The sequence below is a fragment of the Tursiops truncatus genome, chromosome 5 (assembly GCF_011762595.2).
Source record: "Tursiops truncatus isolate mTurTru1 chromosome 5, mTurTru1.mat.Y, whole genome shotgun sequence".
NCBI classification, from domain to species: Eukaryota; Metazoa; Chordata; class Mammalia; order Artiodactyla; family Delphinidae; genus Tursiops; species Tursiops truncatus.
Window position 1 is genome coordinate 36,417,472 of NC_047038.1, and position 17,518 is coordinate 36,434,989.

Genomic DNA, 17,518 nt, shown 5'->3' on the forward strand with positions numbered 1-17,518 from the left:
TGATTGACAGGTTGATTTTATTTTGTGTTTAAAGGACATCCCAATGAATAGAAGAAACTACTCCTTCAAAACTGCACATTCTACCAGGGAAACCAGTTAGGAAGTTGTTTGAACTTCACATCTAAAATAAGAGTATTTAGCAGCATATTGTTTTGCAAATGAATTTTTATTAATTTAGGTAGCTTGAATATTTAATTAAGCCTGTCATTAATACCTCATAGAAATGCAAATCTGTATCTTTTCCCAGGAGTTCTTTTAAACAAGGATGAAAGCCCTCTTCGGAGGCGTATTCTCATAGGGCTAGAATTAAGAAATTAAGCTTTCCGAAGAAGAAAGAGGATGTTAGAGACTCTTTCTTCTGTTAATTTCACTGCAAGTTGTTCTCGAAGTACATGCAAAAGGCTTTACGTTTATCCCACATTTTAGGAATGACTTTGCATAAGTAAAATGAGATATCCCTCATGGCCACCTTACTCTGCCCTGCGTCTCTGCAGGGGACTAGGCCTTACAGGGTATTTGGGCCACTACCTGTCCAGTGGTGGGGAAGATTGAAACCACACGGAGGAAATATGGATGAGCTCATGCAGGTGTGTAAGGAGGGGGCCTCTCATCCATTTCTTGTTCACCTGCCTGTCACTCATGTTTTTCCTTTTTAGTAACTTTAACAGGCTTGCCAAAGCCCTTTCTGTTGTCTCCAGAGAAAGGCTACCTACCTCCCCTTAGCAGTGAGGGTCTCTGTAATGTGGTTTCTGTCTGACTTCTAGGTCCTTATCTTCCACTTTTCCTTTCAGCTTTGGTCTAATTCACCCTCTCACTAACCCCATAGAGACCCCATACACTCCTGCCTCAGTGCCTTTGGTTGTGCTGTTCCCTCTTCCTTAATGCTTGGATCCTTCAATATCCAGTTCAAAAGCTGATATCTTCACAACCTTCCCTGACCCCTCCCCCTCTTCCATCCTCTAAAATATCATAGCGCTATATATGGACCTCCTTTATGCCACCAACCATGTTCTACCTTTAATAATAAAATTAATACTAACAATAAACAGGGCTTCCCTGGTGGTGCAGTGGTTGAGAGTCCGCCTGCTGATGCAGGGGACACGGGTTCGTGCCCCGGTCCGGGAAGATCCCACATGCCGCAGAGCGGCTGGGCCCGTGAGCCATGGCCGCTGAGCCTGCGTGTCCGGAGCCTGTGCTCCGCAACGGGAGAGGCCACAACAGTGAGAGGCCCGCGTACTGCAAAAAAAAAAAAAAAACAATAAACAACAACAGCTAGCCATCATTCAACACTTCAGTGTGTCAGGCACTGTTACAGTCAATGAAAAGTAGTAGATTATTTATTTATTTATTTATTTTCTTTCAAGTATTTGTTTTTGGGTTTTTTTTTGTTTTTTAACAGTTTTATTGGAGTATAGTTGCGTTACAATGGTGTGTCAGTTTCTGCTTTATAACAAAGTGAATCAGTTATACATATACATATGTTCCCATATCTCTTCCCTGTTGCACCTTCCTCCCTCCCACCCTCCCTCTCCCACCCCTCCAGGCGGTCACAAAGCACTGAGCTGATCTCCCTGTGCTATGCGGCTGCTTCCCACTAGCTATCTATTTTACGTTTGGTAGTGTATATATGTCCATGCCTCTCTCTCACTTTGTCACAGCTTACCCTTCCCCCTCCCCATATCCTCAAGTCCATTCTCTAGTAGGTCTGTGTCTTTATTCCTGTCTTGCCCTAGGCTCTTCATGACCATTTTTTTTTTTTTAGATTCCATATATATGTGTTAGCATACAGTACTTGTTTTTCTCTTTCTGACTTACTTCACTCTGTATGACAGACTCTAGGTCCATCCACCTCACTACAAATAACTCAATTTCATTTCTTTTTATGGCTGAGTAATATTCCATTGTATACATGTGCCACATCTTCTTTATCCATTCATCTGTCGATGGACACTTAGGTTGCTTCCACATCCTGCCTATTGTAAATAGAGCTGCAGTGAACATTTTGGTACATGACTCTTTTTGAATTATGGTTTTCTCAAAGTAGTAGATTATTTAATAATCAAAATAACCTTACTGGGGACTTATTTTGCTTCTGGCCATAACGGAATTGAAGCCTCAAATTATCCCCTCACCTAAAACAAAACAAAAACAATGAACAAAATGTATGAAATAATGTGTTTTTTAAAATACTGGACAACAGTCAAAAGTGATCCCTGAGAAACAGGGAGCAAATGAGTTGAGCCCTGTGACTGTCCTGGGTGCGGCCCTGAAAGAGCTTCCAGGCCATGGCGCAGGGGAAGGAAACCAGGCAGAACCTGGTGGACTCCTCGAGTGAAGAAGACAAAGCTAGGAATTCGGAGAAGCTAAGTCATGTGCATGACTAAATAAACATAACACCCGGCTGAGTAAACATCATTAGTGCTTAAATTTAAGATAGAAAAATTGATTTCTATGCCTGGAAAGACATTGCCACCCACCCCATCATCTAGATAATTAAAGTGCAAAAATATCAAACCAATTTAGAGTACTGGCTCTGGAGCCTGTGCCTTTCACCATGGTGCCTACTTCCCTCCTCAATTCTGAGCTTTCAGGATTAGATACGTGTCTAGTGACGAACCCGTCCCCATTCCCTGGGTGCGTCACACATTCCTTTATATTATACATATTTGGTGCTCATTAAATTTTTTTGGATGAATGAACAAAGATGTAAATATATTTCCTGTTTGTGAACTTACTGTGAAAAAAATAACGGTGGGAAAAAAGAGTTTGCTGGAAGACCGTTAGGATCTATAAAGCACTTCAGAGACTCAGTTTCCAAGTGTCCCCATGAGGAAGTAATCAGACAGCGCTCTTGGGGCCCCATTCTCACAGGGCATCGCCCAGTCTTGCAAGGACATTGGACCACCTCTACGAGCTGTGCAGGCTCCTCCACACAAGCTGAGTATAGCTGCTGGCCCTCGAAGAAAGCCCACCTGGAAGGCGCAGGCCAGTGATCTGTAATTACCGTGGAAACAGATCACCGGACTGTCACAAGTGGCTGTCACCTGGTGCTCCAAACTAGGGAAAGACTGGGGTCTGGTAGCATCCTTTTGATAACAAGACTTCATGTTTCCTTTCAAGCAGGGAAATGAAGTGTCTTCTTCCAGAGAAGCTGTTTTCATGCCGTAGTTCTGTGTGTTATTGCCTCTGATCCCTGTTGCTCGTGGGCTGCAAATATGCAGGTCCCCACAGCGTGTCTTTGAAGAGCTAGTTTCACTTGTTGTCCTTCCTTCTCCATGGCCTGTGGTAAGCACCACCTCTCCAAGAAGCCTTTGCAGGTCCCCCAGCAGAGTTTTCTTTTCCAGCCAATAATACACAAAGTGGGCTCTTTGCTTCTTTGGGGCACTTTTTCCTCCTTCCTGCAGCAGAGTTTTTCCTGAAGGACAGATCACACAGGTGAAATCTGATCTCTTTAACCTGGGATTTGCCTTCCTCTGAAGGACACACAATGGGCACAGGAAAATTGCACAGCCCTGGGAGAACCCGGGCCACCATCTTCTGCCAGCCTCTGTGCCGTGTAAATATTTTCCCTTGGGCCAGCTACTTTATAACCTCTGAATATAAACATACAAATCTTAAAAATAGGTTACGTAGCAGCAAACAAAATTCCATTTTTTTTATTGTGGTACAATACACGTAACATGAAACGTACCACCTTAACCATTTTTTCAGGATCCAGTTCAGTGGCATTAAGTATATTCATGTTGTATGCAGCTGTCACCACCATCCATCTCCAGAACTTTTAATCTTCCCAAACTGACACTCTGTCCCCATGAAGCACTAACTCCCACCCCCTCCTCTCCCCAGCCCTTGGCAACCACCGTCCTACTTTCTGACTCTGTGAATTTGACTACTCTAGGAAACTCATATAAGTGGAATCATACGGGATTTGTCCTTTCGTGACTGGTCGATTTCTCTCGGCTCTAATGTCATCCATGTTGTAGCATGTGCTCGAATTTCCTTCCTTTTTAAGGCTGCATAATATTCCACTGTATAGATAGACCCCATTTTGTTTATCCGTACATCTGTTGAGGGGGTCCTTGGGTTGCTTTGACTTTGGCTATTGTCAATATATTCCACAAACCTTTAAAGATGAAATGAAAGGCTTCATCGAGATACGATGCTTGTGTAGGCTACTTTTGGGGTTGTACTTTAGCTTCCTGTGCAGGGGAGAGGCGTGCACACTTACAGGGACCTGGCTTTAGGGGCTCGGGTGGTGAAATCAGAGAAGCAGTAGACTATGTTGTTCCCTGTAGCAAGTTTCCTAGAGAAAGTGTAAGAGGTAGTGATAGCAGAGAAAAAATGTAGAGAAGCTGGAATGAACTACTTAGTTGAGTGAATGAGTATAATGAATGGATTCTCTCATCTAGAGGCTGCTGGGCCCCTCGGGTGTTGGGCCCTCCCCTGCAAGAGCTCTGTCCTGGTGGGGTAAACAGTGTGGTACCAGCTGGGGAGAGGAGCTTGAGAGACAAAAGAAACACAAGGAGGGCGACAGATGTGCAGAGTGAGGATGCTTCAGAGTGGCTCCTTGGGAACCAGAGACGCAAAGGCCAAGTAGGAGATTTTCAGGAGGACAAAGATGAGGGATGTTTGAATCATAGCGAAGTGCTCGGATGGCAGACACAAAGAGCATGGTGTGCAAGGCCCTGAACTGTCAGGAGCAATGGAAGTCCCACGTATGTGGGTGGAGGTGGCAGAACAGACCAGACCTTTCCAGCTGTACCTTCGCTGGGATCGGGGAGGGGAGGGCCTTAGGGGCTGTGTTAGGAAGACTGAATTTTCATCCTTTAAGATGGGAGGCTTGAAGGAATTTGCCCTGGAGAGCAACACAGTTCGATTTACCTCCGAGAGTGATACATGTGGAATGAACAGCTGGACTCTGAAAGCCCCGCAGCATCTTTATAAGCAGAGAGGCCCTTGCTGTCTTAAACTGCGCACTGAGATTCCAACGCTGCTGCCTTGAGACCTTCTTCAGAATCCCGAATCGATGACCGGCTGCCTGCCTGCAGGAATATACATACACCGGCTTTTGTCAGCCGCGTGCTCTGTCCTCCGCCGTCCCTCCACTTACTGTTCTCTGGTTCTCTGGCCGCCCCTCCCAGGTCCGAGGAGAGTTGCTTCGCGAGAGGGTGCAGCAGCTGGAGGCCCAGGAGGGACGCTTTGCCGAGTCCCTCGTCTCCCTGCAGTTCCAGAAGGCGGCCAGGATGGCCAAGACCCTGTGGGCATACACTGCGCTCCTGACCATCCAGGACCTGCTCCTGGAGGAGCTGAGCGCGTCAGAGACCCTGACCAAGGCAGCCTGCACGCAGATCCTGGAGTCGCACAGCCCGGTGAGTGACAGACCTGGGAAGGAAGGCGCGGGGGGCCGCACCACATACCTTGGTGTTTCGTTCTGGTGGCCACCTCCACTTCTCCCACCATTAGGTGGGTGGTCAACTGCCCTGTGCCCACTGCAGCGTCCTGGAGAGGGTTGAGTGAGGAAACTTCCATGGGAGCGTGGTGCACCCTTGCAGCCCAAGGCTGCTCTATTTCATTGCCTCCAAGGAAGCAAACCTTTTGAATTTTAACATTTTTAAAATCTGGGAAACTGGGATGCCTCTTGCAGCCAACAGCGGTATTGTATCTTTCATACTACTATGAAAAATAGCTGTGTCGCTTTCAATGAATGGCGCCTTAGATGCTGTGAAATAACGGATTATTTTTTATTTTCAAAATTCTAATTATTCCTACCTGCTGCATTTTTTACAAGGCGTGGGAGGTATACTCGTAAAACAAAAGCTACCGACGTAATGGTTTTGAGGATGTATGTATAATTTTAGAATTTCATGTATTATTATAATAGTTACAGTGAGGAAAGGGAACTCACATTTATCGAGTGTCACGTGTGTGGCAGGCAAGCACTAATGAGCTGTGAAATGGGTGTACTCTCATTTAAGCATTAACAATTCATTACTTAATTGTGCGTCTTAAGATGATCATTTAAGCATGATTATTAATAAGTTGCGATTTTATGCCGCTTTGCAGTTACGCGCTTTGTCAGGCATTATGCCAGTTAATCATCGAGCCATGCCATGAAGTCGGTACCTTTTCTGTGCTCAATTCTCAAGTAAAGAAATGAGATTCAGGCAGGTGGCAGGTCAAGTTCTTTCCGAGGTCCACAGAGCTACTGAGTGACAGGAGCCAGAAATGTATCCCTTTCTCACTTCAGACCCCTGGGTCATGTTCATGGACTAGTTGATCTTGCTAATGGGGGTTCCCGTCATTTCTTTACAGAAGTCATAAATAACATGAGACCCTGAAGAGTCCAAGCTATTTTTCCAGCAAACATGGTGCACCCTGCACTGTGACGCCTGTTCGTAGGGATAGGAAAGAAGGGGAAGCTTTGCTGATATCCCAGCACAAAACATCCAAACGCTGGGTAAATAAAAATAAACATACTTTTTAATGCTTTGTGACTTTGCAAGAGAATGAGGGAAATCCCCAAGGGCTAAGGATAGCCTGGAGAAGCTGAACTCATAGAGGGAGATAGAAGCAATTCCAGAGGCTGAAATCTAGGGGCAAAGGGTGAAACCCAGAACGCCCAGGGATAGGGGATTAATTTGAAGGACTAGGAGATGGGGCTGTGGGATGTCCTGAGGAGACAGAATGCCCAGTGAGGCGGGAGGAGAAAGCCACCTGTGGTCAAAGCAGCCACCAGGGTAACCTGTCCATCTTCAGCCCTGCTGGTGGCAGGGGGTGAGGGGGTCGGGGTGTGAGCCTCCTCTGAATTTGTCACCAAAGGCTTCTTCTAATGTGACGAAGGAATCCAAAAGTACTTTAGCCATTCAGTCGGGAAATCTCCAAGGTGATAAATTAAATTTAAATAGGTCCAGGTGGGATGCCTGCCCTGGTGCATGGCTAAAGCTAAGGCAGATCCTGTCCAGAGGAAAATATTCTCAATCCGGGCACCTCAGGATTTCTATGAGTTCTCAATTAAAATTTAAAGAGTCACTGAACACATAAAGATGCAAGACAAGAGGACCTGTGGGTAAGAGAAACAAAACACCAGCAGATTAAAATCCCCAAGGACTGTAGATGTCTGAATTATCAGTATAGAGTATAAAAGAATGATTTATGAAATGATTTAAAAAGTTAAAGATAATTCCAAAATGATTTCAAAGTTTCATTCACCCAGAGAGCAGAGAGTTCTCAACTTGCATGTATGTGGTAAAAGACCCAAAACAACAAAAAGAAAAATCGACCAAACAGGGAGAAATTGAGAGATCTCTCATCATGGTGGGAACTTTCAGCACAGCTCCTTCTGTGGTTGAACATTGATCAGATGAAACACCAGTGAAGATACAGATGGACTGAATCACACATTTAACAACCTGTATTTAATGCACACATGCAAAATCTCACAGCTAACGGTTAACGAACATACGTTTTTCTTCAGCACATATTAGGACAGTTAAAAAGTCATTGACCACGCATTACCCTGTTGACCACCTTTTTGAAAAAGGACAATTAAGTTTAAATCCGTTTTTTTAAGAGATTAAAACTTCCATACTTTGGAAGTATTAAACATACTTCTTAATAATTCATGGATCAAAGAAATCAAATTTTCAAAGAAATGGAAATTTTCAAATCAAAAGAATGGAAATTTTCAAATCAAAGAAATGGAAATTTTAAAATTCAAAGAACAGAAAAATAATGTAGATACGACGTTTCTAACTGCTTTTTTTCCCTCTAAAAAAGCAGTTGTTAGAGAGAAATTTATGCCCTTAACTTATATTGAAAAAGAAGAAAGGCTCACAATTGAAATCATATAAAAAGTTAGTGGGGGGCTTCCCTAGTGGCGCAGTCGTTGAGAGTCCGCCTGCCGATGCAGGGGACGCGGGTTCGTGCCCCGGTCCGGGAGGATCCCACATGCCGCGGAGCGGCTGGGCCTGTGAGCCATGGCCGCTGAGCCTGCGCGTCCGGAGCCTGTGCTCCGCGGCGGGAGAGGCCACAACAGTGAGAGGCCCACGTACCGCAAAAAAACCCCCAAAAAACAAAACAAAACAAAAAGTTAGGGGGATAATAACCACAAATGAACCTGTAGAAAGTAGAGGGAAGGAAGAGAGAATAAATAAAATTAAAAACAAAACTACAGTAGAGAGAATCAATAAAGTGAAATGTTGAATTTTTTGAGAAAAGTCTAATAAATATACAAATATCCAGAAAGACTGACCATTTAAAAAAGAGATAAGGGACAAGTAATATCAGAAGTATAAAAATCAACATAACAATAGATGCCCTAGAGTTTTAAAAAATAAGAGAATTCTGTGAACAATAATTTTATGTAGATGACTTTAGACATTGCAATGAAAGAAAATTTTCTAAAAAATTATAGATCACCAAAATTGGTTCAACTAGAAAAAAAATCTGTATAGGTCTATTACCACGAAAGAAATTGACTCAGTAGTCTTGAAATCTTCTGACACACGTGCAAAGATATCTTACCTTGATAGTTTTACAGGTGAGCTCCACCAAACCTTAAGGTAGCAAGTTTTTCCAATCTCATATAAGGATTATTTCTGATGTTAAAAAAATAGGGAATATTCCTCATTTCATGAAGCTCAGATAACCTTGACACCAAAAGCAGACATGAATAATACAAGAAAGAACAATTACAGTTGTCTTACTTTGAGCATAGATGTACAATTCATAAACAAAATATTGACCTAATCCAGCCGTCTGTAAAAAGGATTTAATACAGCATGACCGGACTGAGTTTTTCTCAGGAATGTAAGGTTGGCTTAACATTAAAACATTCATGTACAAAATTCATTAGATTAACAGATTAAAGAAATGACTCCTATGATCATTTCAGTATATACAGAACAAGTATTTTATTGAATTCAGCACCCATTCAACTTAAGACTCCTTAGCAAATTCATAATAGGAGGAAATACCTGCAGGATGTTTACCCAAAACCCACAGTAAGTATCACTGCCGGGTGATTGGCATGGAGGTGGACATTGCCAGGAATTATAGATGAAGCAGGTGAGGCCTTCAGAGGAAGGGCAGGTCCAAGGTCATGTATCAAACAAATGAGGAACAAAATAAGACACTAGGAACCTCTGGCTTTCAGTTCCCAGTTCACCTCTTCATCATAAATGCTCTGAGGAGCACCTCAGTTAAGCCCTAAGACACCGAATGGCCCTTTCCACTTGGAATGACCCTTATTCCCATTAGTAATTGGGCAGCACAACACTTACATTTTCAGTTTTATCTTAAAGCCCTTTTGAGTAACATCAAAGCTTTCTTATTCTCAAGCGTGTTTAGAATAGAAGAGTTAATGTGTCCTGAATTGGAAGCAACTGATGATAAATCAGAGGATGTTGCATTATTAAATTCCTGGTACAGCGATGGATACGATGCCGGGTTTTTTTGCGGCGAAAATCTGCATTTGGAGGGAAGACAAACCTGTCATTTTGCTCCTGGTATGAGACTTTCATTCTGCAATCTGATCATTCTGGGAAAACCACTTTCCCATTGGGAACGGGCTTTTAAGCTGTTTCACATTCAGGAGAATTTAAAAAAGCATGAAATGAAATGCTTTGGAAGCAATGACTCCTAAGAAAACTATATCAAGTTCCCCTCACTTGATGAAAGATTTAGACTCATTTTGTGAAATTGGGACATAGGCAAAGGCATAACTGAATCATGGGCAAATTTAAATGGGATGGACTTACTCATACAGATAATGTGACCCCAGACTGACTGTACCCACTGTATTTGCATTTCAATTTCAGTGGCTGCATATCCACTTTTCCAAGCCTGGACTGGACATCTTTCTCTTCTCCCCTCTGCCTTACTGCCCACTTGCTGCCAGTCACCCAGTCTGTCGATCCTGCTGGAATTTTCTCACTTCTGACCTTTGCCGCCCAGCTTCACTCTTCAGACAAATCTGAAAACCAAAAATCACACCAAGAGTAGCTTGCACTCATTGAGCTCTCGTTAAGCCCAAGGCATCGTGTTAAGTGTGTAAACTTTCTGTCAACCCCAGGATGATTTTATTCCCATTCTACAGATGGAGTTGAAGCTTAGGACGGTTAACGCATTTCACCAGGGTCCCACAGCTGGAAAGCAGAGCCCACACCTCCTGCCTGCAAAGCCTGGCTCCTGTCCTGACATTGATTTCCACCCGCCTTCCTCTTTCCCTCTGCAATCTCCTCCACACTGCAGCCAGAGGAGGCTTTCTGAAAAATAAAAATGATCAGTGACAGCCCCATTCCCAGCTCCATATTTTAATATTTATCCTCTACCCCTCCCTCCCTCGGACTCTGAGTTTTAGCCCCTGGACCTTCTTGCAGCTTCCTGAACACTTGAGACACATTCAGGCCTCCATTCCTTGGAAGGACCTCTGCCTAGAATGCTTCTGCTGCCCACGTACAAACTCCTCTCCATATTCTTAGACAAGCCAAATGTTGCCTCCTCTGTGAAGCCATCCATGATTCCCTTGGACAGAGTTGGTTTCTCCCAGCTCTGTACTCAAATAACTCTCCATCGCGATTCCCAGAGACGGGCTGTTACCTGTCACTGTTACTGTGTTTGAACAACTGTCTCCCGCGCTAAACCGTGAGTTTCCAGAGTCTAGGGGCCATGTCTCATTCACCCCAGCATCCCTTGTGCCCAATAAAAGGCCTGGAACTGTCTCTCTATCTGCCTGTCTGTCTGTCTTCATCATCATCATCATTTGTCCATCTGTCCAACCACCCATTCATTCAAAAGATGCCTACATAATGCTTTCCAGAGACAATAGAAGCGAGAGATGGGGCCCAGAGTCAGAGAAATTAAAATCACTCCTCTCTTGGGTTCTTGGGACTTCAGGAGATTTCCTTACACTGTCTGCACCTGAGCTACCTTATCGATAAAATGGGACTACCTTGTGCTATTTTGTGAAGATTAAATAAACTAATTCATGTAAAGATAGCGTGAATCAAATCTAGCGCAAGGTGGGCATTTGGTATGTGCTAATTGTTGTTATTATTACTATTAGTAAGATGTTGCTGATTACTGTGACTCGTCCACAAGCCAGGTGCCTGCTTCCTGCTGGGGAGAAGGATGAACAAGACAGTCCCAGAGCCCCTACCTGAGCATCTAAACTCTAGTGAAGAGAGCAGGCATTAAGGAAGACAGTTCTAGAACCGAATCTTGGATTCCAGTTATGCTAAGTGGCAGGGGTTTGGAGGAGAACTGACCTCTGGGAGAACCTCCCATCAGCATCTTAGAACCTGCAGGATACCAGGTTCCCACCTTGTTTCCTGTTCCTAACCAGGGCTAACCCAGTCTCGGAAAATCAAAGTGTGACTCGCCAGCTCTCTGTGCTCTGCCTGTTTTGGGGACGCTGGCAGGCGTGGGTCTGTCCTTTCCTTCCCCACACTGTGGGCTGGGGGCTGCCTCAGTGGAAGCCTGGTCCGTGACCAGGCTCCGGGCATGCTGACAGAACACGCTGAGGGAAACTCATTAGTGCTGTTGGAAATGCTGTGTTTGGTTATGTTTCCAATTTGGGACGCAGCAACGAGAAGGATGGTCATAACTGGAAATCTCAATGTGATGGTAGCCCACGCTCAGAGCATTCCAAAGCTTCCACGGCCCTGACGGCACAACCCAGGCACTCTCCACACTACGACTTCAGTTTACCTCTCTGGCCATTTTCTCTTCTGCCTTGGTTTCTGAGCCTCTGGGGGACTTTGAGACCCTTCTGAGCGCTTGATGCAAGCTTTGGCCCCTCTGCAGACAGGCAGACGGTTTTGCACAAAATTTAGGAGGACCAAGGGCCACCATCTCCTGATGACACCTAACCAAGGCCTCTTACGATTGAGCCCCATCCTCACTCCACCCCACATAGAACACTGGCCAGTTGGTGAATAATAGGTTCGGTGTGTGTGCATTTTACAAGGCTTGGGACCTTCCTGCTCGCCCTCTCTTACCCATCTAAGCAGGCTGTGGACAGTCTCTTGTACCCAGATTCTCTGACTCTGGTGGCCTCAGAATGCAGATTTCTTCTGTCTGGCCAGTGAGAGACAGTATAGCCTGGGGGTTAAGGACACAAACCCTGGAGCCGGCTGGCCTGGCCCCGTATTCTGGTTCTGCCACTTAAGAATTGCATGGCCTGGAAAATTACTTTGTCTCCCTGCCTCAGTTGCATCATTTGTAACAGGGAAAATAAGTATATATTCCTTACAGTTGTTATAAGGATTCAATGAGATGAATAAACACAGAGCACTTAGAGTGGGTCAGGCTTGACCTGCGTACTGTCAGTGTTAGGTGTTATCCATGGTTGCTGGTCCAGCACAGCTTTCGCCACGAAAGGTTACGTGCTGATAACCCATGTGTTTTAACTTTTTTTTTTTTTTTTTGCGGTACGCGGGCCTCTCACTGCTGTGGCCTCTCCCGTTGCGGAGCACAGGCTCTGGACGCGCAGGCGCAGCGGCCATGGCCCACCCGGACCGAGGCACGAACCCGCGTCCCCCGCATCGGCAGGCGGACTTCCAACCACTGCGCCACCAGGGAAGCCCAACCCATGTGTTTTAGAAACAGGTGGGAGCTGCCAGGGAGCTGCTATGTGCTGCAGGTTGGGGGATGGAAATGCAGCCCTGCCCCCCAGGAGCTCACACTCTAGCAGAAAGTGGAGCATTGTCCTAATCTGCTCGTGCTGTTGTATCCAAATACCATAGACTGCAGGGCTTAGATAACAAACATTTATTTTCTCACAGTTTTGGAGACTGGGAAGTCTAAGCTCAAAGTGCCGGCTGATTCTGTTTCTGTTGAGAAGAATCCTTCCTGGCTTGCAGACGGCTGCCTTCTCACTGTGTCCTCGCATGGCAGAGAGAGGGAGCTCTGGTCTCTTCCTCATTCTATAAGGGGACTAATCCCATCTTGGGGGCCCCATCCTTGTAACTTTATCTAAACCTAATTACCCCCAAAGGCCACACCTCCAAGCCCCATCCCGCTGGGGATTAGGGATTCAGCATGTGGATTTTGAGGGACCACAAATATTCATTCAGTCTGTGATGGGAAAATACGAAGGATGGTGAGTGGACAGTTGAGGAGGGGGAGTCTGCATCTCCCAGGGGACTTAGGGAGCCGTTAGTAAGTGCCTGACAATTAGCTTTTTTGATTGTAATATAAGTGCCTGACATTCAGCTTCTGATTGTCGAGGCATCCGTTTCAAAGACATCGTCTGAAAATAAACAGGTTGCCAACTAAACAACTAGATAAAAGTCAGGCTGCCCCACCCATGAATTTCCCTTTTTTGGAAAGCTCTGGTTGACCTACATACCTGACCTCTTGAGTGACCCTGCTTTGCCCTCCCTGCGCCTCAATTCCTGCTCTTATGATTTAAGTTCACCAACAAAGAGTGAACCAGTGAAACACTAGGCACCCCACCCTTGACCATCCAAGGGCCATGCTGTCTCTCTCTTTGCGACCCTGCTGTGTGGCCTGGGTGTGCCGTGTACCCTCCAGGGCCTGTGAGGAATAAACCTTGTTTTTTCAAGGTCCCTGATGGTTGTTGCTGAGGTTGAGTCTTGCAATCATAAGAACCACAAGGGCCAGTTCAACCTTGACATCAGCCCATCAGGAAAATGCCTGTGGGCGCTGCCCCAGGGAGTGTGGACCCCCAGGCATCTCCAGCTAGTACCGTCACAGTCCACAGGCTGAGACCAACACAGAACAGAGCTCTTTCCTGAGGAGGTTCTTCTAAAGCCAGTCCTTGAAAGAAGACTCAGAGTTGGCCAGGCAAACGGGGAAAGGCCCTGCAGGTGGGTGTACAGTGTGTGCAAAGGCACGGAGGGGTGAGAGACCCAGATGCAGTCTCTTCATGCTGTTTGGCACGGCCAGATCCGGGAGGCAGCAAAAGGAGGTGGTGCTAGGCTTGCAGCGCCGTGCCAAGCGGGGCGGATTTTATCCTGCGGTCCACCTGCCTTGGGCTCATCACCTGCCCCTCTGTGTGCAGGAGCTCCAGGAACTGGAGAGGAAGCTGGAGGACCAGCTGGCGCACCAAGAGGCGGCCCAGCTGCAGCGGGCCCTGGAGAGTCGGCAGCAGTGGGCAGGTGAGGGGCCTGGGCTTCTGCACGAGCCGGAGGAGGAGACAGATTCTGAAAGGCAGGTTTCGGCTGTCCTGCGACGGGCCCTGAGCAAGGGTCAGAAGTTACTGGAGCATCACCAGCAGAGGTGAGCCAAGGGCCCAAGGGCAGTGTGTAGGCTCAGTCCCCGCAGGCCAGGGGGGCACCTGGCCTCTCAGACTCAGCGGGATAAGGCCCACCTGGGCTGTCGTGCTGCCGTCTGAGAGGTCCTCCCAGCACTCAGGCACGAGCTGTTAACTTTGTAACAGGCTTCTTCCCTGACATCTTTTTATACTTCATTTTTTGAGTCTTTTAATATTTAATTTCTGTTGAATATTTAATATTGAGGTTTTACTGAAGGTAATATTTTTCAGCTTTTTATTTTGAAATAATTATAGACTCACAAGAAGTTGAAAAAAATAGTGCAGAGGTTCCATGGCCCATCACCCAGCTTCCCCCAATGGCAACATCTCACAGGATAACAACACATTATCCAGACCAGGAATTGACATTTGCACGATGCAGTGAATACAGGCCTTACTCAGGCCTCACCATAAACATAATATTTATATCCTGCTTTTGTAAAATTATAAAACAGACAGAACCCCCTGATCTTCTTTTTTGTTGTTGTTTTTTGCATTCTTTTTCAATTAATTAGACAATTAGCCTTTGCCCATGGCATTAAGAACTGTTGAAAAAAAATACTTTTTCCCTTACAGAGTCTAGGTATTTTATTTTATTTTTGAGTTACAATTAACATACAAGATTATATTAGTTTCAGGTGTACAACATAGTGATTCAATATTTTTATACATTATGAAATGATCACTGCAGTAAAACCAGTTACCATCCATCACCATACAAAGTTGTTACAGTATTACTGACTATATTCCCTATGTGTATATTACATCCCCATAACTTATTTATTTTATAGTTGGAAGTTTGTATCTCTTAATCCCCTTCACCTATTTTGACTTTCCTCCCATCCCCTTCCCCTCAACCCAACCCAGCAACCACCAGTTTGTTCTCTGTATCCATGAGTCTGTTTCTGTCTTGTTTGTTCGTTTGTTTTGTTTTTTACATTCCATATATATAAGTGAAACCATACGGTATTTGTTTGTCTCTGTCTGACTTATTTCACCTAGCATAATACCCTCCAGGTCTATCCATGTTGCTCCAAACGCAAGATTTCATCCGTTTTTTACAGCTGAATGATATTCCACTGTGTATATATACCACATCTTCTCTGTCCATTCATCTATGGATGGACACTTAGGTGGCTTCCATATCTTAGCTATTGTAAATAGTGTTGCAGTGAACATAGAGGTACATATATCTTCTGGAAAACATAATTGTTAACAGCTTCATAATTTTCCATTGTGAATATAATGTTGACATGTGAAGGACAGGGTAGAAACTATATATACAGCATGATTTCATTTTTGAAAACATACACACAAATTAACTGAAGCAAATAGGCCAAATTGTAATAGATGTGATTTCTGTGTGGTGAGATTGCAGGTTATTTTAATGTATTTGATTACGCTTTTCTGTGTAAACACAACATCAAAGTGCAGTTCTGTTTTCCATTGAAATAATTGCATAAAAGACTGAATCTGTTTGATCAGAGGAAAATGCTCAGAGATGTTGACTTTATTTAGACTTGATTTAGGATTTTAGTAACGTATTCCATGCTTCATGGTGGAAAATGCTGATGATCGAGCTTTTGGTATGAAGTGTACCTGCAGATTGGGTTTGGATTGTATTAACCAGCAGGAATGCAGGATGGATAACCCAAGATGCCAACTTTGATTGGCTGAGGGATAGGCTGGGAGGACCTCCTTGTGGGGAAGTCAAGACGCCTGATAGAGACCTCGTGTGATAAGGTGCCATCCAGCCTCTGTGGTCAGAGTCAGGTCCATCCTTGGGAGATGGTTCTGGGCCCGCTTCAACACAAGGTCACATGGTAATTGAAGACTCCAGATCTTGGTGTTCTTGAGCACAAGCATGACAACTAATACTGAGAGTTTTCAACTTAGGATCACGGTTGGAGGTCAGAGGGAACGAAAAGTGCCCACCGAACTGAGCAGGCATCTGGAGACCGAAAAACAAGGCAGGCAGCTCCGTATAACCAATGGATCTGTTTATCTAGGGTAACATCCTCACAAGGTGGGGTCAAGCAGACGATAATCCAGAAGCCTTCACAGCTGCATTCCGCACCACCAAGGGGCCATTGGGACAATTTGATAGTTAACCTAAGGTATGGGGATAGGTGCTTGGAAATAGGACGTGCATTCCCAAGTCAAGATTTATGAACGGGTAGCTAGTCTCGTGGGTGCCAGGAATACTTCAGGGAAGGTTTTCATCCTTGTCTGGGGACGAACAAAGCATAGAGGCTACCTGGTCCTAATGATTATTAAACAATATCTATTAAGTACAAAGCCCTGATGACAGAGAAGTGATTCACTGCACAGTCCTAGGTGGGTCAGCAGAAGGACAGGAGAGACTGTAAGGGCCCAAGATGGCATCAGTTACGCTAATAGCCATGCAGATCACAGATTGCCCTGCAAAGCCACAGAAAAGTCTCCATGTGGCTCCCACAAAACTTCTTGCTTCGAGGAGCTCTCCATCCTGCTGAGCCCTCCCTGATAACATTATTTGCAAGGTAATCTAGCTAAAAACCAGCAAGCTTCTTCTGACCACCTTTTTGGATGGATTTTTTTTTTAAATCATGTTGATTAGATCTGTGATCCCTTGTTGTTTAAATAACTAGGATTTAAATAACTAGCTTTATAACAAAACTGGACTCATATAGATTTTGTTTTCACTCTAGTTTGAGAGAGGAGCAAGAGAACAGTGTCATGCTTGAAGATTTGCTGGAGAATATGGAGACGGACACCTTTGTGACCCTGTACAGCCAGGTGAGAACAAGTTTGCCATGTCCTGGGTCCATCCCTTGCCAGGTCGTCACTTCACCCTTTTCTCAGTGTCCACGATTCCTCACCCTCAGGATGGGGATGATAACACGAACCTTGGGAGCTACCAAGCAGATCTGTGAAAACCCCTGGCCCAGGGCCAGCACATAGAGGACATTTGATCGGGGGTCACGGCAGCAGCAATGACAATAGTAATCATTGCCCTGGTCAGTTTCTGTAATTAGACAGGCACCCAAACCTTCTTCTTCTCAGTCTTAAGTAAGTTTAATATATACATTTAATATATCCATTTTTCAAATAGAGGAACCATGCCCAGATTGGTGGCGTGAGGGCTCCAGGGCTCACTGCCGTTCCTTGGAGCTCAGGATTCAGCCTGGGGTAGGTGACTACACAGGGTGTGCTCTTTCTGCTCAGTTTCCCTGCAGAGCACATGATGCCCCTGGCCTG

The 17,518-nt window shown here is 45.1% G+C and overlaps 1 protein-coding gene across 10 annotated transcripts in view; it reads left to right on the forward strand.

The window, feature by feature from the left end:
* Positions 1-17,518, forward strand: part of EVC2 (EvC ciliary complex subunit 2) — a 140,957-nt gene that overhangs the window by 108,666 nt on the left and 14,773 nt on the right. For 7 of the 10 annotated variants that reach the window (XR_012331931.1, XM_073805036.1, XM_073805038.1 and 4 more), the window contains 4 exons: positions 5,142-5,369; positions 14,027-14,244; positions 16,288-16,395; positions 16,969-17,056. Coding sequence is in view for 8 of the 10 variants with exons in the window: in XM_073805036.1 (XP_073661137.1) it covers positions 5,142-5,369; positions 14,027-14,244; positions 16,288-16,395; positions 16,969-17,056 (642 nt within the window). In the remaining 2 variants the exon portion in view is untranslated. The remainder of the gene's footprint in view (positions 1-5,141; positions 5,370-14,026; positions 14,245-16,287; positions 16,396-16,968; positions 17,057-17,518) is intronic. The other 3 variants (XR_012331932.1, XM_073805039.1, XM_019928517.3) reach the window with 1 other exon arrangement.